The 25,910-nt window shown below is 33.1% G+C and overlaps 1 protein-coding gene across 1 annotated transcript in view; it reads left to right on the top strand.

Moving 5' to 3' along the window:
• Positions 1-529: 529 nt before the first annotated feature.
• Positions 530-25,910, top strand: part of ush (Zinc finger protein ush) — a 566,541-nt gene continuing 541,160 nt past the window's right edge. The window contains exon 1 of the mRNA XM_085955234.1: positions 530-1,374. Within this exon, the coding sequence (XP_085811360.1) occupies positions 1,335-1,374 (40 nt within the window). The 5' untranslated portion in view covers positions 530-1,334. The remainder of the gene's footprint in view (positions 1,375-25,910) is intronic.

The following is a 25,910-nucleotide window of genomic DNA, read 5'->3' as shown; positions in this document are numbered from 1 at the left end:
TTCCGCCCCCCTAAAATCAAGAAAAAACAAACGATATTTTTTTCAAAAATGGACTAACCCAATATATTGTAAAATAAATATTACATAAAAAAATGATAAAATATCTGACTTATTTCATAAGTAAAGTTGTTGTAAAACACAAAATCATTCTTTGATCTTTGTTTGTGCTTGTAACAATAATGTTAATTATTTGACATATTATATTGCAATGCTAGTTTCTAGACTCTTTTTAAATTTTGAGAAAATCTAGTTTATTTTTGTCTGGCATATTTTTGTTGGCAACACTGATGACAATGGATTGTGTATTATAGCAAATTCAATTCGTTGAATACGGTTATATTTCGACTTTATCATTTAAAGTCTCTGCGGTTGAATATAAATTGTTGGACTAAAATGTTACTTGCACTGTCAAAATCTTGCAATTATCATATCGTTGTAATTCAACCCTTCAACTAGACGTCGCCGTCGGCGTCGGATTTAAAAATGCGAGGGGCGGAGGGCGCGGGTTTGCGCGAAGCACCGGTTCGCCAGTTGCTCGCACGCTGCGACGCCGAATGGTTGTGTGTAGCGCTGTCCGAAAGCGAACCGAATTTGACGTTCGCTCACGTAAACAATCCACAACTCGAAGTTTCAGCATGTTTTCAAAACGCCCGTGAAGTTTATTTTACATTATTATAATTTGTTTCTGCATTATTTTTGTGCCTATTTTCATTGCATTGTGTTCAGTTTTGGTTATTTTGCGATATTGTTATTCTTTATACCTCCAACGCGACTCGCGTTTTTTTAAATTCAGATAAGTGAAAATGATACACATACGATAAAAGAAGATTTATCACACACTGAAACTGATCGACAATCATAATTTCGACGCGTTTTTTCTGTTTCAAATAATATAAACATTTGACAATCGTTGGAAATAAACTTTCCCAAATAAAAAAAAAACAAATAAGTTAGTTTCGTAAAACTTTTACAAAACATTAGAAAAAAAACGTCATGACAGTGCCATCGAAATTTGTGTATTGAAGTTTTTCAAAAATTATTTAAAGAAAACTTTCAAATTGTTTTATTTATTGCGTATTTAATTTGAGTTTATATTCTGTTCTGTGCATTTTGTGTTGTTTTCATTTTGGTTGTTACTTCTTCTTGGTTGTTGAATTATAAATTGTTGATCTCCGCGAGCCGAGGGAAATCTGCCAGGAGTTGCGGGATCGGTCGGATTGGAAGGATTTGTCGGATTGGGCGGGTCGGCAAGGGCGGGCGCTCGTGGGCGGCAGGGGGAGAGGCCTCCCGAGCCAGCCCTGCCGGCCGCTCCGAACCCGCCGCCTGCGGAGGCCATGTCTCGCCGGAAGCAGAGCAACCCCAAGCCTCTAAAACGTGAGTAACCCCACGATAACCAATTGACATCTTTATCGCCCCCGATAATATTGACAGGCACCCATTACTGAATAAATTGCCCGAAACATAAACAATACTAAGAAGGTAGGTACATAATAATATAACTAGGAACAATAATTAGAAATGTAACTTAGAAAATAACAAACAAATATACCGAATGGGGTTTGAACCCATAACCATCACTATCCGAGCGATGAGATACAGCCATGAGCATGGCCCCCATAAGGGGGGGCTGACAGGGCTCTAGTCTAGGGGGCCGGGCTCGCGGGGTCCGGCGTGACGGGTCTTTCAGATATGTGAGAAAAATACACATCACAAATTATCTCTAATAGTAAAAAAGTCGCCTGCGGCGCTACTTCACGAGCAGGTAATAAACATTTAAAATATGAGTTTGTAACATGCGATTTTTTATTGTTTTGTATTGATATTCAACATCCCCATAATTCAAGTAGAAACTACAAAAATTGCTAAAAATAAACTGAAAGCCCTTGCTTCTATCTCCAACACAATTTTGAAAATGCTTCTGTTGTACGTCACACATGCCATCAATCTCAGCGATAGGTAGGGGGGCCCGCCAAAGATCCTGGTCGGGGGACCCGCTTTAGGATGTGGGGGCCATGGCCATGAGATATAGACAATTATATATAATTTGTAAAATTTATAATACATTTTTTGTCAGCGCAGTTGCTTTTTGATCCAATAATTGTTAATTTAAAGTTAAATATTTTGATACATCATTATCGCACAATAAGATAAGATTAGGTTGGTTTGGCCTAAAAAGAAAGTTATAAAAAAGCATGCTGTGATCTGCGGCATTTGAAATTCTCTAACGACATGCAACAATTTTTAAAAAAATTGAATATCGGTAATTAGGCGATAAGACATAAACACTAATCTAGATTCAGAGACGTCAGTCAGTCTACTTATTTACAATAATTCTAAATGCACTTTTATTTACTAATGTTTTTAAATTAAGAATGTTCAATATAGCATTGTTTATTGAACATACCTACATGTTACTATTAACTTGATATGCAGAATAAACATTATTTCACCCCAAAGTTCCGCTTTTCCGAAATTCTGATTGCATCGAAAAACTGCTCTGAAAGATACGAATGTTATATTCAACACTTTCAATTCATAAAATGATTGTTTTATTGTTAAATAGTAGGTAATTGTGCATAAATGGTAGGTATTTTAATGAGTTTCCGATATACTGATCGAAATAAAGTTGTTTGCGTGGTTGATAAGAGAGCTGTGAGAAAATTTGAATTCTTTATTCACGGTGCACAAAATGACACAATATTATGAAATATTTTACATATCCGTATTTACTCTCACCTTTTTTGTATAGTACCGTATCACCATGTTCTGTTGTCAACATTTTATTACCTGTGCAGTTATAATGATAACATTTTTGAAATTTACATTGAATATCTATCTAATAATTAATTGTAATAAAGACTATTAGTATCTTTATAAGTAATCGTTGTACTTCTCGATTATTATGAATAAATGTAGGTAAATACTAGTTACTACTATTATTATTATGATAAATGAAAATATAACCAAATATCCCTAATTAAATAACAATTAAGTATGTTTACCAATGCTATCACTTTATCAGTTATCGATTCATCAATGGGTCTAATAGTTATTATTATATAGTACCCATTAAACACAAAGCAGTTAAATTTAATTAAAATAATAATATATACATAGGTATGTATATAGCTTATAGAATGATATTATCACAATATTATCAAATGAAGAAGATAATGATCACTGACGTAATTACTTATATATGTATTTTATAAGATTATGTTATATTTAAGCATTTTATGAAGTAACTTATTTATTTATAGACAGCATAATATAATAATTAATATTAGGTACCTACTATATTAAATATATTCACAACGTAAGATACAGTAGAATTAAATAAGTAGGTACATATTTAAGCAAGAAACGAATGAGTCACTGTAAATTTTGATAATATATAATAATTATTTAAGTACTTATACATTAACGGTGTATGCACATTAGAATGACATTTACAAAGTTTAAGATACAAATGGATGAATGACGTATATAAACTCTTTAATAACATATTACAATTGTGTAATATAAATACCTAAACAATTACAAGTTCTCATTTGAACAAAAAAGAGTAAAATGAAATGAACATTAGATATACAAGACAAGTGCAATGATTGAGTGTCTGAATGAAGGTATTGAACATGTCAATAGATGAATTTTTCTTTATTCAAAAGATAATAAATCCTTGGTATTGAATAATATAAATTATTTATGTTACCTTTGTAAAATAATTAAAAAAACACTACCTACCAAAAAATACCAAAAATATCACTACATAAATATATTAAAAATTGGTCGATGTATTTCTAATCATGGACAGGAAAGGTGGATTACAAAAACAACATAATATGTCAGTTTTTTTCATATTTGAGATTTATGTCATTTTGTTTAAAAAATATTGTCTATATGCTCTCATTTACCGTTTTTTCAAAAACAGTCCATGACATGAGTTAAAATGTGTTAAAATTTCTTTGATTCCAGCGAAATTAATTATGTCAAATGACATCTGTCTATTACATATTTTTTTGAAAGGTACTTCGAAAGTTCGAATGATTAATATTTTCCATTTAAAAATAAACACATGTTGTCTAGTACCTATTCATATATAAAAAAAATCATAAGTCACAAGGAAGAGATTCTATTAAATTGTTTTGCTCTCCTGAAAATTATTATGTTCTGACATATGCTCATTTTGTAATCCACCCTTCAGATGAAATCGTTATTAATTTTTGTAGATAACACAACACACGTTATCAGAATTCATCATACTTGGTAATGCCTTGATAAATTAAAAATAAATATTTAGATTTATTAGTAATTTTCCGTCGACAACAATTGACAATAAACAACAGTGTAGGTACTGAAAATGAATATGCAATTAAATATGGCGACTGTTAAAATAATATGACATCATAATTTAAATACCTACATATAGGTATCGTAATATAAGGTTTCTAAATATTAAATATGTTTAATAATTATTATGCAAGTATATTTTCTTAGTTAAATCGCATACTAGATACTGTTACAATATACGCCTAATATTCTTAGAGTAAATTGACATAATATTATTGCCGACGGACAATGGTTTCAAAAGAGATAATTACAATTAAATAATATATGACATTGTAAATTATTAATAATGCTGTTAGTTTAATTGTTATTACAACCAGTTTTAATGCCTAGATTTAATTATATTAATGTTTATATATTATGAGGTGCATCCTTAATAATGGATTGCGAATGGATTTGATTTACCTGAATACCTTTTACTCGTACCTAGTTTATCTATCATCTGTAAATCTAGTGCCCACCTATCAACAGATATTTTGAATTAAATAGTTTTATTTTGTAAACGAAAATTAGATTTAAATCTATCGTAGGTATAGGATCTATTATGTACAGATCAAACACGATTATTGAGGTTTGTTGTTTACAAAATTAATATAACATTTATGAATACAACCGAGACGAGGCACTAACTAAGATGCAGGAACACAATTTTCTTAGATGATTTTCATATTTTACAATTACCAGAATTTTTATGAGAGTATTTTATATGTAAAATCCAAAGGTGTAAGTACAGTTAGATATTTACTGCTTTCGATGTTTAGGTCTAACCGGCTGAATTTTCCCTACATAGCACACACAATAGTTTGAAACGAAAAATGGACAGATTTTTAACACTTTATATACCTACACTTAAACACACACCTACACTACCGTATGAATGACAATGAACCGGCAAAGAGAGTGATGTCGGCAATCCAATCGGGCGTAGAAGAGGCAGGTCAAAGATTCGCTGGTCGGATGGAGCTGCCAATGACTGCCGTGTTCTAGGGGTACCAAATTGGAAAGCGGCCACACTGGATATGAACAGGTGGAGGGAGCTATTGGTGGAGGCCAATACCCTGATGATGATGATGATACCTACACTGAACATACTGTCAATGTTTGGAAATTAATGTTTTAATTTATTTTTATTCCGTGCACAATATGTTTTAAATATAATTTGTGATTCGAGAAATTAAACAAGTGTAAAAAATAATGGGTAGACACTATTTATTAAAAAAAACTCAACATATAAATACATGTTTGCTATAAAATGTATATAAATACCTACTGATTGGAGAAACAAGAAATTGAATAACCGTATGTGGCACTTTCGGATGAAAATCATTCTAAATAATTTATTACTTTTCAACGTATTATTAATTAGTTATGTCATTTATATGTCTATTAAATAAACACTATCAAATTCCAATAAGATGTCATACGACTGATAGTCACGATTCAAATACACAAGACGTGTGACCAGATGTTTTAATATCTTTAATTGAGAATTTAGTAGGTATTATGCTAATCCATGGTATATTTTAAATTATATCCTTATAATATGGAGTGCATTGGTTTCCTTTCTTACTTTCGAAGTTTCTTCCAGCAAATTCAAATTCGGCAGGGTTCGAAATGGACCAGAGCACACCGGAGCGCCGTTCCGGTACATGAAATCCTCAAAATTATCGCTCCGTCTCATGGAAAAATTAATTTGACCATCTGCGGGTCTATTCTATACACAAGCCTGCTTTCGGTCCGCTACGGCAGCTAAATAGGGTAGGAAAGTATTGAATAATTAACACTCATTGTAACAATTACAATAAGTTAACCGTCTGTGGGTCTATTCTATGCTTATCGACCGCTAAAGTGATAAAGTGAAAAATATTATCAAACTTAGGGTAGGTTTGTATCAAAATATTAGCACTTATTGTAACAATTACACGAAGCCGGTTTTTATTGTTGCAATAAGTGCTAAATTTTAACAGCACCTATCTTGCTGCTGTTAAAATATCGCACTTATTGCAACAATAAAAACCGGCTTCGTGTAATTGTTACAATAAGTGCTAATATTTTGATACAAACCTACCCTAAGTTTGATACTATTTATCAATTTAGTGTTCGATAAGTATAGAATAGACCCACTGAACTGTCAAAACTGTCTATCTCAGTCTAAAATTTACCATAGCCAAGAGAGGTGCTGTTAAAACATAGTACTTATTGTAACAATTATAACTAAATTATTGTAGTTGTTACAATAAGTGTTAATAATTCGATACTTTCCTACCCGATTTAGCTGCTGTAGCGGACCGAAAGCAGCATTGTGTATAGAATAGACCCGCTGAGCTAGATAGGCCATATAACAAAAAAAAACTACCTAACACTTATTTTTATAAAATATGGTACAAACAATTGAATAAATTTCGCACGCTGAAATTCGGTGATGGCAGTTAATGTCAGTAGCTCAATTTCTCTAGTGATGTTTTCTTCTCCTGCGTCCTATTGGATTGCTTGACGTTACGATCTTTGCTAGTCCATTGTGGTTTAAACAGTACACATGACCTAATCAGCGCAGTCTCTCAATCGTATTTTTTAGACTTCGCTTGAATCTTTGTACACACCCTAGAGCTCAATCCTTGTATATTTTCCTTAAATTGTTGCTATCACTGATTGGCTCACAGATAGTGCAGAGGATTTTTCGCTAGGGCTAGTTATTCTCGCAGAATTTGTGTTCAGGCTTTCGAAGCGTAATAGTGAGCCAGGATTGACAATTGTCGCAAAGCTCGCATTTTTTATTTTAGTTCGGTGATGTCTTCTTTCAATATATAGAAATATATAAATATGATTTTGCTAAATTATCTTTTGAGACATCACTTACTCTTACTTAATGAGCAATAAAATTTAATTTTAATGGTGTAATTCAGTGATATCTGATATATTTTTTAATAGTCTAATCAAATAGTATATTAATAGTAATTTATGTATTTCTAGAATTCTCGTAGTTTTAATTAACAAAGATGATGGAATAGCCATCGTCAGTGGCGAAGGGTGGAGGTAGGCTGTTAAGATCCGCCATAAATAGTGCACATTACACTTTGTTAGTCATACGTATTTGTTTATATTGAACTAAGACTACAATTTTCAGATGGTGTTGGCTAATTTTTAAAAATCAAGTAAACCCTGCGTGAACCAAATCATAATAGTTTTGGTATATTTTTGGCTATACGGCAAAACTGTGCACACGTTTTTTATTCATACTTATTGGTTTTCGTTGAATTAAGAATACATATTACACATTTTGGTGGTTCATTTCATTGAGCCTCAACCAAACTACAATAGATAAAAATATTATATTTATTATATTATAATATTATCGATTATGGCTTGGTTTCGTAGGGTTTAATTGAATTAAAAAAATAACCAATACCATCTATAAATTGTACCCTTATTTCAATAAAAACAAATACATATATGACTGAAGTTTAGTGTGTACTATTTATGGTGGATCTTAACAACCTACCTCCACCCTTCGCCACTGGCCACCGTCATGCAAAAGAACGTTGGTTTGGTAGGTATTAATTTAAATCTTGATCAAAATAAAAATGATAAAGCCAAAACAGACATTCCGTGTCACGTTTGATTCCTCGCTTAAAATTCAACGTATGCTACAGTCGCCTGTTTTATCGCCTTCATTCGAAGTTTGAATCCGTTCGAAACAAAAGAGCGCGATGTCAAAATTGGCGCTCGAAAGTCAAGAAGGGCAGTCGGACCGTTCCGTGGGAGTTGTCCATTTGCATTTCGGAAAATTATCGAGTGCAGTCTCGACTCGTACATGTGTTTCCATGCCATTCCGGAGGCGGCGCTTCTCATGTTTCTTTCCATTGCTAATGCACCAGGCAGGTATGCACAACCCCGAGAAAAGTGGGGAAAAATAACTTGAGAAACTGACAACACAATAAAATCGACACCGAACATATTGCTATCAAAGATAACAATAGTTTTCGAATAATAATTCATTAGGAATGCAGTAGAAATTTTTAGAACAGATCAATATCCCTTGGCCAGTTAATTAATATCTATAGGTATATATATATATATAAATTGTTCGCGGAGTAAAGCGAAGCTGGAGTACTTTTGGCCGCCTGAATAATATCTTCAAAAGTGACCTTCCACTGTGCCTAAAGCGCAAAGTGTTCAACCAGTGTGTGCTTCCCGTGATCACATATGCGTGTGAAACATGGACCCTAAGTAAAAGAGAGTAGCACAACATGGTATAGAGAGGTGCATGCTGGGCATAACGCGAAAGGACAAAAAGAGGAATGAGTGGATAAGGAAGCAGACAAGGGTTTGCGATGTAATAGAGTTTATTAAAAGCCTTAAATGGAGATGGGCTGGACACATAGCTCGAAGAAGAGACAATCGTTGGACAAATCTAGTCATCCAGTGGTATCCAAGAAGTACAAAACGTCCGCAAGGTAGACCTAGAGGCCGCTGGATCGATGAAATGATAATGTTCTGCGGAAGTACGTGGCAACGCAATGCACAGGATCGAGAAAAGTGGAAGCAGCTTGAAGAGGCCTTCATCCAGCAGTGTATAGATTCAGGCTGTTGATGATGATGATGATGACATAAATTAAATTAAGTAAAAATTAAAAAAAATACAATACAATCTATATTTCTTGGCGTAGAGATCATTTTCCAGATTGCGTAGTTTACAAAGTAGGTAAGGTTTTCTGAATATATAATGGTATGAATTGAACACTTGACGAAGATTATTAAAAAAACTATTACCCACTTACTACGATATTTAAGGTATGAATCACTTTATAATTAAATTTTAAACTAATAAAAAAGAATTATAAACAGATAATGTTTCATATACCTATCTAGTGGAACAAAATAATCATGAATAGGTATGTTTAGATGCGTATTCTAGTCATTGTGTTGGACAACACACACATAGGCACATCCAAACCAAACCGCCTCGCACCACACTTCGTAGTCAGTCTTAATCGAGTGTACCATGAGGCACTACATTTGGATGTGAAGCATCAACAATTTTTTAAGCTTGGGAATGTCTCAGGAATAGATACCCAAGTCGTACAACTTTGTACTTTGACTGATGTTACAGAGGCTTTCTAATACAAAATACCCAATAGTTAATAAATTTTAACCACAGAACAGATAATAAATATAGTTCCGATAGGCAATATTCAATACACTACATTTTGATGTAGGGATTTGAATGTGTGAGTGTCCTACGAAAATGAAACACACATTATGCACGTGCAATAGTGTGTGTAATAACACCAATATTAAAGGAGCGTCAATGTGTAATCCGAGAGCAGTTGTCAGTATTCTTGACACGTGTTTAAGTTTATCCCAATTTATTCCTTACTAGATCGGTTACCTGCTCCTCCTTACCCGTTAGATATTTCAGTTCCAATTATTTCTGATTTCCCTGATATTAACTATATAAAAACTAAGTGAAAATATCGTCATGTCTGCAATAAGATGTAGCAACAAAATTTGCCTTTGTGGCGACCAGGTCGGACAGCCCGATGTGCTCAACAGCTGGTTGGACCGACTTTAGCATCTCTTAGGTATACTTACATACCATAGTTTGAATCCTAGAAGATATCAATATTTGGCCACGTATTTTTTTTCTACTTATACGTGGTGTTGTGTGACGTGGACTTGTGTGTCCCTGATAACTATCTTAGAAATCGGGAGCATCAGTTGTTTGTTCTCCCAAGGAGCAAAACTAACATGCCATTGATGATGCCAATTGGGAGGGCAATAACTCTGTTCAACCAAGTCGTTTCGGATGTTGACATATTCCACCTATGTGAGGATGAGTATAGGTGGACGTTGTTTTATATTTTTTTTAAAAATAGGGTCTGCTCAGCTCATTCGGTGTAGTTCCTTGTATCTAATTTATATTTTTTTGTATTTACACTTTTATACTGTTCAATAACTTAAGAACTTAACGAAACGGCAAATAATTTTCAACTATAGGCGTGACAAAATTTTGGACTCGCTGGCAATTGGAGAGCGAGCGTCGAGGTGTGAATACGTAAATTTGTTTCGTGATGGCGACGGGGGTATTAATTCTTAAATCGTGTATAGATGACTGAAAACGTTACCCATTTACTTGAAAAAGAAAACATGTCAATGAATATATTATTATTGTTACTAATAGAACAATAAATAGAACACAGGATGCATGTTGGATTTATATGACAAATTATATTTCGTTCAGCATGCGTCATTTGCACCCGCGACCCGCAATCCGCGCATCGCCTAGCCACGATCTATTTAGACCATGCCTCAACTGAGGTATAGCCTTAATATGTATTTGTATTTCTTTTTTTATATAATACTGTTTTGCTAATATTTCTTTGTTAATTTGTCTTAAATTAATAATTTGTAATGTTCACTATATATTGTAAAAAAATGAATTTGAATTTTGAATTACCTTTCGGAGCACATTACCACATTCCCAGAGGGTGTGGTTGCATTATTCGCATTTAATTTAGTTTATTATAGTAATGTATTTGTACTAAGTATCGGTTTGTGTTGTTTGCGGGCCGTCAGTTGTTGGTGCCTGCTGTTTATAATACCTCCCGCATTATGCAGGATGTCGCCGCAAAGTCTTGGGCCGCTATCTCTTCCACGGCGGTGATATTCAACTGTCGGCCCGCTATCTGCGAGCGGTTTAAAAGAAACTTCCGCGCCCCCATTATGCGTTATCCGCACAAGCCACGCTCGCAATATTCGATAAATTATTCACCCGGCCGCCACGGCTTCAACCGATAAAACATATGAACTGCGTAGGTTAGTTTCGAAAGTGCCATCTTTGCATTTCTTGCAAAAAAAAAACTGCAAAGAACATCGTAGGTAAACATTGAGTTTATCAAGTAGGCGAGTGGTAGGCTATTAATGATAAGAGTATGGAGCAATCATTCATTATAGCACCTGTACACGTGCATTGATTTACTGGGAGCAATAGTGCGTATTTTAAACTATCGTGACAATAAAGCGCGAATTAAATTATGGTGCATGTCGTCTACTATCACGTGACGTCGTGACGTAATTCATTTAGTGCTGACACCGCGACCGGTGCGTTTGGAGTACTTGGCCATTAGATATAATTAACGTGTTATTTAAATGTGGCAATTAAAAGGTCGGCAGTGATTGTGTTAAACTAACATTGTCAGTTGGCAAAATCTACCGAAATCACCAGAACAACAATGAGGTCACCCCACATTGAACTGCACTGCATGGACACATGTATGACTTATTGAACGTTTTTATCATCTTATACATGCCTACACTTTTCGACAGTCATGTCAAAATCACGTGTTTTTTGATTTTCGGTTGGCACTGTGTATTTTCTATAAGAATTTTGTCTATTATCTATGGATTCTGTTCAAAATATTATCTATGGATGTCATGTCGCAAGTAATTTTAACGTACGCACACGTAGAAACTGTTAAACGTTAATGTAGAAATAATTAATAATAATTCAAATACTAATACATTGTAGTTGGCACTCTTCATTAGTGTCATTCTTCAGTGAATTTACAGAGATGGTGATCGTTCTAAATATTCTGCAAAATGACCATAGACTAAATTTGTCGCCGCGACAGCGTGACAGTAGGCGACATGCACCTCAATTTGATCAGAACCTAACTGTTTATACGTAAAAGTACGATCTCTCCAATCTCATTCTTCAAGAGTAAGCGAGATGCCATGTTGTCATTTTATGGTACTATGTATTTGACAGGTATTGAAATTCGGTTAACCTCAAAATGAGTATAGTTCGTTTTTTTGCCGGCAGGTCTACTATCGTTCTACTCCGCAGGCGCAGATCGAAAAAATCCATACTGTCGCATGACAATTAAGGAGCTTCCAAACTTTTTTGATACATGCATGCATGTATTTTCTTGTTATGGCCGCGATAATAATTACTGTCAACAGTAAATCCATGCACATGTAAACGGGGTATTATGTCATATTAACAAAATTATCAAAAGTATTCTACTTAAAGTCATACGGTTACCGAGAAGGTAGTATCTGACTGTTATCACAGTTATCAGGTTACGACAGGTAAGTGAAATTGTAAAAATTGCAAACTCGAATTATATCTGCGTATCTATTCTATACACAATACTGCTTTCGGCTGCTACGGCAGCTATCTAAGCGGCTTAAAACCAACAAGTGCATCGGGCCTCCACGGCCATAATAAACCTGCCATTAGACCATAGGTACATGGTTATTATAGCATGATTGATGATGATGCCAGGAATATCATATCAAGTTAGGTTATATATTAATATGTCTCTCCAGTGGCGAAGGGTGGAGGTAGACCGTTAATCCTTTCAACGCGGACGGGATACGTATTCGATATAATTAGCATGTTATTAAAATGTGGTAATTAAATAGTAATTAAATGCTCCACGGTGCACACCTAAAATATTGTGATTTGGTTAGGCAGGGTTTAATTGATTGTTAACAACTAACCAGCACCATCTGCAATTTGTATTATTAATTCAATGAAAATAAATAAGAATGACTGACAAAGTTTAGTGAGCACTATTTATATCAGATCTTAACAGCCTACCTCCGCCTCTCGCCACTAGTCTTCCAATTTTATACACACAAACTTTTAAGATAGTTTTATAGTTAAGTACATTACGGTTAATTGTAAGGAGATTGTATTAACGTCGAGAATTATTAACCAAATGAGAATTGACTAATTTAAGACGGGGATAAAATGTCTCTAAAACTGAGCAGTCATTATATAGATTCTCAAGATTCCGTAGTCAGAAGTCGAAACTGGATACGTTTCCAGCCATATTGATCTGAGTTATCGTCGAGTGTGGGCTGAACGTGTGTGGGATGCTGCCCCCCACTCTTGGGAGCTGATAAGAATCCTTATCAACGAAGCGTGCTTCCTGGATTCCATGATATTGATATACCATTCGTTCATGATATTCCTCGGTATAGATCGTTTCACGTAAGCATACCGGCCACACGCAAATTAACGTCATGTGACATAAAGTAATTATCATTCTTTGCAGTAAAGTAATTTGTCTAGCTAACCATGTAATAAAGTCATTGTGATTTTATCCAATGCAATATGGTTAAATAATACTCTTTTTTATCAAAATATGTCTGGCACTTCCATGTTTTTGTTTCATTAAATCAATCGTATGTTTTTAAACAGCACTCGAATCATTTTACGAAACAGTATTTATTACACCTTATCGTATGCAGTAAGTAGGATCTATTCTGGTTTCAGTCGATTCTAACAAACACTATGAATTGTGATAATAATGAGATTTATTCATAAAAATATACTGATGAAACACAAATTTACTATGCTGTTAGGTACGGGGTACTTTAACATTTCATTGAGTAATATATTCTTCTTTCATGTTTGCAAAAGGAACTACTGAATGAAATAGATTTAAACAAATTGGAGCTGAAAATGGCCTTTTATGGAAACGAAACCTAAATATACGAAAGTAAAAATAAAGATTAGTTGAAACCATTTTGCAGTGAAGATTAATTTGCACGAATTCATACGTTTGTACTCTTGGATTTATTTTTCAGGGCTGCCTTGAGATAATAAAACATATTACATTAGTGTTGTACCTAAGTTATGAACACAACATATTTTTTAATACGACAATTATTAACATTATCACGTACCTAAATAAATACAAAAAATAATCCCATTTTAATAAAAATAATAAATATACACAAAAATTATATAGCAGTGTAAATATATTAATGACGAGAGGCTTATGCGTCGGTTTATAATGTCGTGGGTCGCAGGTTCGAATCCTGGGTCTGGCAAATACACATATTCATTTTCAATTTGTATTTGGAGTCAGAGTATTGACCTAATAGGTTGAGCAAGTGGCTGACATCCATTTCTCGTAAAAATAAATAAAAACCTCTACTTGTGCAGGTCCAAATGATATTATTAGGATCGGACATGGTAAAAAATAAAAAAAATTATTATTTTACTTACATAAAATTCCACGACTTATTTTTTAGTCGATGAAAATTAGTATTGTCACAATTGTATTATATACTAACGTTAGCACGCGACTTTTTATAACAATAATATAAATATAATAAATAATAATCAATTAAAAAATATATATTAATGGTGTAGGCAACGGTTGGATCTAGGTGCGCACACACCTCCACTCGCACCTCACCTCGCCACTCCATCGCTGCTATTCAACAACTTTACAGACGAATAATTCGACAGTAGGCATCTGATGTCAATGGGCTCAGATAAAATATATCATTTTATTCTAATAAGCGCAATATAAATAATTAATGTAGATTGTAGATACATGAATCGGATGTTGTCCATAAAAATACATACACAATATACCTACTGAAAAAAACATCTGATTAAATATACTGACTGATAAGATAGTGATAAGAATAACCTAATGATAATGGGTGTGATAAAAAATGATAAGCAAGTATATCACGGTGATAATATCACCACATTATGTTATTGATAACGGAATTTATATCGATCAAATATTAAAGTGTTAATCCCCTGTTTAGATATCGTCAATGAGTTCCTGCAAAAACAGCGTATCTACAATACACATAATATAGTACCTTTTACCTTTATAATAATCTATAAGATACGTATTGCCTACTAAGGAGTGTGTTATTAACGACCTTTTCCCGGGATGTGTTTGATAACATCGTGCGATAAGATTGTTATCAATTTTATCATCAAAATGTATACATGGCTTACATATTTATGGTACAAAGTGTATATCTGTATTGAATTTGTTATAGGTGCACAATCGTGTGTGTAATCAATACCCGAATCTTAAGATAAAATTCTAAGCTTTTAGTGATTCTTACACGTCGTATTTGTTTGTAGGTATAATGTGTTATCATGTTTTACCATGTTTATCTAGGCTTAAAATATCTTGTGGTTTATGTGTAATTTGTGATAGGTAAATTCTTAGTTTTGATAGTAAAATAATACAGTTGGATGTCCTTTAGGAAGATGAAATCTATAGTCGTTTTTCTTCATGTTACTTCCGACGCCTGTAATGCAAATGAAACTGTTTTTGAAAATAATTTAATTTATTTGGATTAGGTTAATTTGTATAGTTCAAAGTTCATCAGTGACTGCTATTAACTTAATATATTTCACAGTTGCCCGGTGCTATTCCCTGTGTAAGAAAATGTGGTGCGACACTTGCTATTTGGTATTATATTGTAACAATTATAACACTTCTATATAAAAATATGAAAAACTACTGTCGTTAGCGGCCGATAGCAGTCTTATGTATAAAATAGATGCGCATATATCACTATTGATAATGCGTCAATGACATTGAGCTACTTTACGAGCTGCTTTTTTGCGAATTTACAATCTGCCTGTAAAGTCGCCCAGTGTCATCATCGAACAAGTTAACAAGCAGATTGTAAACAATCTACTGAGAAAAGTTGAAAGCCGGTCAACTTTATACACTTCACTGCGTCTGCGCAGTAGAGCGTGGTAGCGACCTCTCGGTAAAAAACGAACTACGTTCTGTCAAAACAGCCGCTAGCGTGTTGGCTTCTCAGCGAATATAAAGTTTTGTGTATCATCATCACAATCGCAGTAGCTGAATCGCCCGCTTTTAAATTCGCCAACAAACAGCTCATAAAGTAGCTCAATGTAATTGACGCATTACTAATCACAATAAAAATCAGTGACGTCCCTAGATACAATGGGGCCCCTAGGCAGCGCCAGAATGCCGCTTAATTTTTTATCATTCTTTCATGAGCCCAATATGTTGGCAAGGATGCATTACTAACAAAATATCAGACTAATTATTCGTAAATCTGCACGTGTCGTTTCTGGTCACCAAGGACGTCGAAGAGCAACGGAAGTAAACCATATACCGCGAACCCGACAAAACCAGTGAGCTGATTTTTTTTATGGAAAGATATGTCGTTATTACTAAGGTTAGGAAGCTATTTTTATATATTCCAAATGATTCTGCTCGATTTGCCGCCCTTCGAGTAACTGCCGCCCCCAAGCGACGCTCAATCTGCCTACCCCCGCGGGACGTCTCTGATAAAATTATAACACACAAATTAATAGTTGGAGTGTTTGTGAAAAAAAAACCTACTTAATTACTAATAATATGTACATTTAATAGGCGTAAAATAGTAATTACTGGGTAACGTATTGGGAATAATAATATAATGAACGGCTCGCAAAAAACGACTCAAAGGAATGGTACAAAACTTAAATCCATTAGAATTTAAATTCAATTTCCATCAAGTAAGTACCCTCGGTCAATAGTATTAACATTAATTAGTAATGGTTTAAGCCCATTTAACAAAAACCTAACACGTTTAGACGTAATAAAAAAAGATCTAAATAATTAAAATTCTTATTCCCAAGATTTGCAGCAGGGTTCATTATTATTATTTAAACTTTAATTCAAACAAATTCTACAATATTTGTTTATAAATTGATTTTCAGGTTTCCACACTATTATCGGTTCAAAAACTGTGGAAAAACCCAAATTTACTCTCGACTAAAAAGATAAGTCGAAGAATTTAATTAAAAGTTATTCATTTAATTAAATACTAAAACAATCTAACAAGTCACCAATGAATCACATAATGTGGGCCATTCAACGAGCCATTATATCATTATATGTCGACTACAACCATGTTTTCTCCACAAAAGTATCACAACGTATTAAATAATAAAAATATCATTTGCTTCTCTATTAAACACTTCAAAAATCTTCGTAACGTCGCGTCGTCAGTATTAAACTAATAAACAACATCGCAAAAGCTCTTTCGAAACTTGGGAATAAGCACCCTACAAATAAGCAGCTTATCACCCCACAAAAAGCATTTGACTCGATGTCAGATCTGGGATCAGATAACACAAATGCCTTTCATAAGCCACACGGTTCATTGTATGGCTTGCAACAAACTCTCAAAATGAGTGCTACCGTTCGGTATTTGGAAGAACATACACAGCATTTTTGGACGGGCTCGGTTCCCGTTCAACGTTAAAGAAGAATCAAAGATGGTAGTTTGCATAACAAATAAAGCGTGTGCTAATTCACAAGTACCTATATATTTAACATTGAATTTACTCTAATAGTGCGTTATTCAAAATATGTTAAACAAATACAGTTAAATTATGGTATTAAAGTTCTATCTCTATAACTCTATCGACTGAAGATACTTGATGGAATTTCAATTTAAAAGTTTTGTACTATTCCAAATGAGCATTTTTTGCGACCGGCCTTTGCCTTAATCTCACCAATGTACACGGACACAGAATACCGTGTCAATACTAGTTTATTATAACAAATTAATACAATTCACAGAAACTTAAGAGCATACTTCAGTGAAACGGCAAATAATTTTCAACTATAGGTGCGATGAAATTTTGGACTCGCTGGCAATCGGAGAACGAACGTCGAGCTGTGAACACGTCAATTTGTTTCGTGATGGCGACGGGGGTATTAATTCTTAAATCGTGTAAAGATGACTAAAAACGTTACACATTTACTTGAAAAAGAAGACATGTCAATGAATATATTATTATTGTTACTAATAGAACAATAAACAGAACATTAAATGGACGCATGTTGAATTTTTATGACAAATTATATTTCGTTCGGCTCGCGTCATTTGCATACTCCGCGCATCGCCTAGTCATGAACTTTTTAGACCATGCCTCACCTGAGGTATAGCCTTAAACCAATTAGAATTTTAATAGTCGTAATAATTGTTTTAATATAATATTTATAGTTATAAAATCATGTTCTAAAGTTTTTTTGACCGATGAATAGAATAGTTATATCTATATACATACATATTTGACTTATTTAATCACGTACCTATTCATAATATTTCATGAAATAATAATGCAATTAAATGTATGTTAGACTGTGACAATGTCCTTCTACGCGAGTGAAACATATCCTAGTCGAATTAAAAGAGATGTGTGCTAAGTAATCTATTTGGTGAGGTTGCTGCCAAAAGTTGGTAAGTTGATAATTTAGGTATTTATATTTAACAACATATTATATTATTATAAATATATATGCCAGAAAAAAAATGGTCATCCGATATATAGAACATGCAAATAAAACACAGAGAAATTAGCAATATGCCTGATTTCAGAGGGCATGTCAATTGGAATTACTCCACAACATGATTTCGACACTTACTAACTTTTGGCAGAAAACAATGTTTGTTTTATTTTATAAATTAACAAGTCCTGGTCTTGGCAAGGTCTGGCATAACTCCTGGTCCAGATTCTAGATATTGAAAAACAATGTATTGAATGACTACCATAAAAATGTGGATCAAATAAAAATGATATAAGTACCTATTACATACATATGAATCATAATTTACTATTATAATTATTTTTGAGTTAAATTATATACAATTTTATATTTTATTAAACCAGAACCCAGCATAGTGGATGATAGTAGAGTTTTAAAACAATGTAAAGTATTTATTATTTCCTATCCAAAACACGTAACGCATATTATAATAATAATTTGCTTTAAATAATTTTGGTCACATTCATGCAATATAATCTCTTGAATATCGCATATTGTGAACCCTCAAAAAATTTACGGGAGTATGTTATTGCAATATGTATACATGTAGCTCCGTACGTGCATTCTGGTTGTCCCACGTGGGGTGGTCTCGATACACGTGCACCGCCACGCGTCTCCCCTTTGTCATTGAAATTTCAAAGCCGGTATAATAATATAAGTTTGAAACTATTGTGCCACTATATTGTCAATGACTTTTAATAATTTTGAAGTGACAACTTTTGATTAAAATTATTATAGGTATATTCTCACATTTGCATAACCCTGATATCGAGGCATATTCTAATTATTCATCATAACTCTACTACATATTTTTTTGAAACATTTAATCCCTTGTATTATCTACGCATTTAATTTCATGATAATTAGCAAGTCTCACGATTATATTTTGTATTATAATATTAAAGCATATTTGTAATGAAGTGACAGATAATAAATGAAATTATTTTTACGATACGTGCTTTGTCCATGTAGCAAACTTTATCACGTAATAGTGCTTGGCATGTTGACTAAAACCTTTTCATTTACTTTTCACAAACCGATAGGGATCTTGGTTTTAAAAATTTATTAAACATTGGGAAAAATACCTCATGATTGTTCTCGCACAGTGCACCTCTACCCTGCCTTTTGGTAATGCACATCCGGAGGACAATAATTGTGTTTAATCGAATTTCTTCGGATATTGATATATTCCACTTACGTGGAGTGAATTAATGTGGACGGTCATCTTAGCTCACTCGGTGTATTTTCTTGTACTTATTTTGATTACGTATATACACTTTTATTACGCTGTTTTTTGTTTGAACTTTGTTGTGTTTATACGTTTGTATAATCTTATTCCAATAATGTTACTTATCTTCTTCATATATCTTGCTGTGGATATCTTAAATTTATAATTCGTTATGTTACATGCATATAAATAGCTGATGCATTTAAATTACGCAATATAAGTAAGATAGTACCTAATGCTAGAAATACATCCCCATTCGTCACGTGAGCTCATGTGCTATATAACAATCAGAACATTAAATAATAAAAACTGTAATAAACACCGGGTTGGTGGTGTGTCGTGATAAGTGTAACGTGTACTTAGTATGGTTTTGATATATTTTGGCAAATTTTGCTAACTGACAATATTCGTTTCAAAATATGGTATGGAATGGTAGCATTTTTCTGATAACATTTAAAATACTAAGTAAAACAGCATTGCAATTTTTTTGCCCGTGGTGTGAAAATACCGTGAGCTCACAGCGCTCAATATGTTTATAGCATGATAGTTAATATTATTTCGTCACTGTTCTGGCAGAAGACACTAATTCGAAAAAATGACATATTGAGTTAGTTATACCAAAATATTCCTTATTTCAAACTTTACCGTCTGGAAACATTCTTAATAAATAAACAGCCTTTATTTTAAAGTCATCCTTTTTACGATTACTTAATAAACTCACGTGATAGACCATTTCAAACATTTTAATAACTTCAAAGTCAAATTACTCAAAACTAGTATTCTCCAGTTAGTGTGTTCTGCCAGAACAGAGACGATTTTAATTTTAAAGTTCCTACATCAATCCTAATTTAGTCACTTTTCAATAATAATATTATTGTATGTTGTATTGTTATTTGCATCTTAGCAATTGGAATTATAACTAATTTAACATGCGGTTTGATATTGGCATCTGTGTCGCCAATCCAGCATCGGTTTGATTGCATTTCCCCCGTCAGTTCTCGCCGAAATGATTTTCCCGTGATAGCGTCGCGGCGCTTGTGGCTCGCGACGTCGAGACGCCCTTGCGCCTTGATTGTTATTTGACGCCTATGGGAAGGAAGTGCACGGGGACTATCACAATACTGTCTTGGCTTGTTTAGTGTCACGTGTAAGCGGCAGATCATGTGGGAGATACTTCAATGAACATATCCAATTCTGGAATAGGTACTTTACTGTACAATGGTATCTATTTTATATTGTATGTGATGTACACTTCTACAACTGACAAGCATTAATACACAACAATAATTATTGTCTATACGCTATAATTGAATGAACATGTTAGTGCCGTAAATTAATTAATAGAGATACAATTATTTTGTGTGATTATATCCATTGCATTAATACAAAATTGACCGTTAACCATAAAATATATTCTATAAGTAGTTTTAGAGGTTTGAATGTTAGCTATGCTTGGAATATGAAGAAGAATATGAATAATCAAGGGTGACTCTATCTTACCTAAGGTTAATGAAAAAGAATAAAAAAAAATGTTTTTAGTTTTACCTACCTATGTAATTAACCGGAGCTTTTTTTAAATGTATACATTGTATATCTATTGCTTTGCAAATAAAATTAAATAACTTCAATTATAGGTACGTTTTATGCATACCTACCATAAAATATTGATTTTGTTCATTTTAAATAATATTTTTTATTTTTATCATCTGCCCATCCTTATGTTATTTTAAACTTCACCCATATCTATCCGTGATGATTTTATTTCCACTAACACGTTAAAACAATGTCTTGATCATTCAGAATAATATAAACCAGTGCTTCCCAAACTCAGGGGGCTTCTGCGGGGGGTCGCGAAATGTTTCAGTAGAATTACAAATATTTGTTATCATATCCCATTAAATTGTAGGCTTCACTTATAGTATTTTTTTCATATTGTAACCAAAACAATCTATTTATCAGTGCATTAGGGCTGTGGTGGTATGAACAAGTTTGGGAAGCACTGAAACGATTGGTTTCAGATTCATGTCGCATCTGTTTATTTATTTAAACAAAACAACTCTATATTAGTCTATGAGTGAAATTTGGCTTGCTGTATTAGGGGTCGTCCAAAAATGACGTCACATGATTTTAGATATTCTTGACTCCCTTTACCTTTCCTCGCACTTCGTTATAAAAACATGTACCCCCTGCCTAAATGAGCACATTTTTAACAAAAATCAATCCGTTGAAAGTGATTAATTTCAATACAATGTTCTACCGAAATAGAAAAATCTTTTATATTTTTTGGCTCTTATGACGTTACATTTTATAAACCCCCTCTATCCCCTTCTTGACATATCATCATATCATCACATTATCTCATCCTTTCCCCCCCATATAGCGTGAAGTTTGGTGGCTACCTAGATTTACATTTTTTCTAAATCGTTTTTTTTATGCTACAGCGCTCCATTGGCGAGCCAGAAGTCCGAGGCCAATAATTCGTCCGATTTGCCTATGCTCTGCTACTGATCGACGAACGAATAAAAAAGTCGAGCTGTCAAAAGTGAAAAGTTACGATTCTCGTAATTTCTTCCGATAATCCTATAATTTTGTGTAATTTATATGTAGACTTGCATAAAATAAACAATGTATAAATTAAAAATAAATAATGTATAAATTAACAAATTAATCAATGAAAATGTTTAAAACAATTATAGATTTTTTTCGGTCTGAATGATCGCGTATTAATGTTAAATCGAATTTGCATAGTGATCGACGGACGAAGTCTGGCAACTCGGAGAGTAAAATATCAAACATGTTTGAAATCCAACGAGCCTGGTCTGCGGATTAAAAAGTCCGCAGATCTGGGGTGCTCCACGCGAAAAAAAAATCCGAAGACTAAATCGTCTGACTTCCGTGCCAATAGAGCGCCGGCATGAGACCCAATAACACTAGGGTAACAGTAGAAGCGAAATAATCACACAAAATCACATAAATGTATTGTGACTTCACCATAAATTGAACCCTTTATGAGAAGGCAGTGCCTTATGTATTAGACTACATACATTTAATGTATATTTTGTTTATTTCGATTGTAAATCGTTTACTCCCCCTCCCCTAAGTTATCACCTCTGCGAGTAAGTTGTAATATTTATTATAATAACTATTTGATGTATTTTAATAAAACTCCAGAGTCAATAATGATATTTATCGTTTGTGTATTCCTAAGTTATCGTTTGAATCTGAAAATTTATTGTAAAGTCGTTTCGGACTCAGATTAAATCTTTTGTTTCGAATATAAATTATACGAATCGGGCAGATAAGTCATCGCAAAAAAATAGACATTTTTTTCTTATGCATTCTAAAGAGGTCTAATAATAAATATTTTGCTATAAATTTATAGAATGAATCATGTTTGTTTTGTCTAAAAGTCGCGGTTTTGCTGCGATAAAACAAAATTTTCCGAGAAACGAGCTGTAATTTGATTTGATTGTTTTATTATTGTAAAAAAATAAACTTGAAATAATAAATAATAATTGTATAAGAGATATCACATATTATTGGTAAATTAAAAAGAATTAAACTGTTTATAATAATATTATAGGCGGATATAAGTTGGCCATCGCATTAGTGAGATATGGAAGCAAAATTTACTCTTTTAAAAATATAGAACAAGCTGTCAAAAAATAAAAGGTGTTAAAGAATACTATTCCAATTTTGAAAAACAGGAAAAATCTGATTAATATTTATATCTGTACGATTACACAAATATGAAAATTAAATAATATCTCCAGTAAGTATATTGTGCTTAATTTATGTCGAATCTCCGCAGTCTACCTCCACCCTTCGCCATTGAGTCTGAACTAACTATTGTAATTCAAAAAATACAATAAAATGGAAAATATAAATTTACGCTTGAAACAGAAAGAAATGTCGTTTACCACAGCTATTGAATTGCTGGTTTATCGGTATTTGTAAATGCCTCATATTATATCGTTACTTCAATACTACAACTGATTTGGTCATTGTTGGGAAAATGAAATTTAAAACTTACTTGTTTAACATAAATCTAGATTCTAGGGTATAATTAATATAAAAAATAAAAATGGAAAATTGTGCTTGTTTGGGAATAATATAATGTTCAATTGTATGTACAAACATTGTAGATACATATATTATTTTATTTATTTAATGCATTTATGGTTTTAAGCTTATCTACTATTTTCAAACACAAAATTAAAAATTAATACAGTTCCCATTACCTTCTGACTTATTTAGTTTTATCATTTTGTAGAGAAGGACATGTAGAATCATATTCAATAGCTATCTCAAAAGCAGTGAAAAACAAGTTGTCTAGTTGTAGTATTGAGGTGACGATAAATAATATAAAACATATTATAGTATTATTGAGTTAAAACTATTTCGTGGGCAGGTATAATTATGAGTACAAGGCAACTATCTATCGAAGCAGTTAAGTATAGGAATACCTACTAACAATAATATTTATTCATAGATAGCAATCTAGAATATCACAGCGATGTCGTAATCTCTATGGTATTGTAACTGTAGTGATATGTAACTCAATCGATAGATCGCGCTGGGATTGACTGCATACGACAATAAGCATTATTATACTATGCTCTCTTGTCAAATAGCTTCCCATCCTATGTTGGGTGCGGAATAAGATTTAATCTGCGATCAAAACATTTTGTATAATGAGGCACGGCGTGGTGAGGTGCCCTTTACGGTCTCCTGATTGCGACCGCATAACCTGTAAACACGCGCACACACTTGTACATTCATTAACAAATACCATCAAGCAATAATTAAATCCATTTTGTACCTTTTCAATATCTTTACAAAGACTTCTTAAATATTTGTTCGAAATTTAAAATTCGTACAGTTATCATAAGTAATGTATGTTGTGTGAAAAAGTTTTTGGTACTGTTCGGTTAAAGCGGATACAGCGGAAAACGCATTTTGAAAATAGCCGATAAACTGGATTATTTGTTAGTTTGGGTTAGCTTAGGTTAGGTAAGGTTAGGTTAGGTTTGGTTAGGTTAACCTAACAAATAATCCAGTTTATCGGCTATTTTCAAAATGCGTTTTCCGCTGTATCCGCTTTAACCGAACAGTACCGAGTTTTTTTATATTATCGAAATGAACATAGCAAATAATTAGATACATAATATTTTTTTATACATTAGTTTTACCTTTTAAAATACTAATTTAAGTTTTTAATAACCACACGTGTGGCACTGGGCTGAGATTTAGCATCCACCAGAGTACAACACGAGGTGTGTCATTTCTTGATATCGGAATTCAGAATTCCCTTGAGCAGTGATTCTCAAATTTACAACATGCTAGTACCCTTTAAGAGAGAGAGATTCTAGATCACAGAGGCAGCTTCCAGACCATTTTCGTTCTTCTAACCTGCGCAATTGAAAAATATTGCGTATTATTTTTCGTATTTTTAATTAATAATATTTATTAATTAAAATAAAACGGAATTAGTACTATATAATGCTGTTTAATTTTAATGAATACAATGCCTTCCTAGTTCCCGTCATGCATTGACAGTTAACACCATAAAAATAGTATTTCTGTCTGAATTGCAGTAGATACAGAAATGAAAAAATATTTTGGGTAAAAATCACTCAAACAGATATGCACGTACTTGTACACAAACAATAAACTATTCATAGTATTATGTGACATTAGATACTATAATCTTCAATGACAATTATTATTTTTAGATAAAAGTGTGAGTCTAGGAAAAATATACATCGATATTTGTATCGCTAGATTTCAAAATCAGCCAAGTCCATAATAGATGAATAGGAGAAAAACAGCTTTTTGTTTTCTCAAGTACACAGTCACAAGGTTGAAAGTTTATATTATTTCGAGTAAAGAATATTTAAAATTAATAAGTTCCACATTTCGATAATGCAGAAATGTTAGAAAGCAGTAGTTCTTCAGCAATTCACAAAAAAGTAAAAAATACCTAAAGATGGACTTGGCTGATTTTGAAATCTAGCGACACATTTTTACTAGGTACGTTGGTAGTTGGAAATTTTAGTTTGTATTTTATTTTTTATCGCAAAGCCCTCAAAATCAGTCGGTTGTTCGAGCTTTCACGTCCTCAATTTCGCTACTGTCCATACTTTTATCGTTTAATATCGATACTAGATTCTCAGAGATTCATACTAGGTAAATTTGTT

This window comes from Rhyacophila brunnea, unplaced genomic scaffold (assembly GCF_057557595.1).
Source record: "Rhyacophila brunnea isolate RB1 unplaced genomic scaffold, BYU_Rbru_1.0 scaffold_5, whole genome shotgun sequence".
NCBI classification, from domain to species: Eukaryota; Metazoa; Arthropoda; class Insecta; order Trichoptera; family Rhyacophilidae; genus Rhyacophila; species Rhyacophila brunnea.
This window is presented reverse-complemented; position numbering and strand designations above follow the sequence as displayed.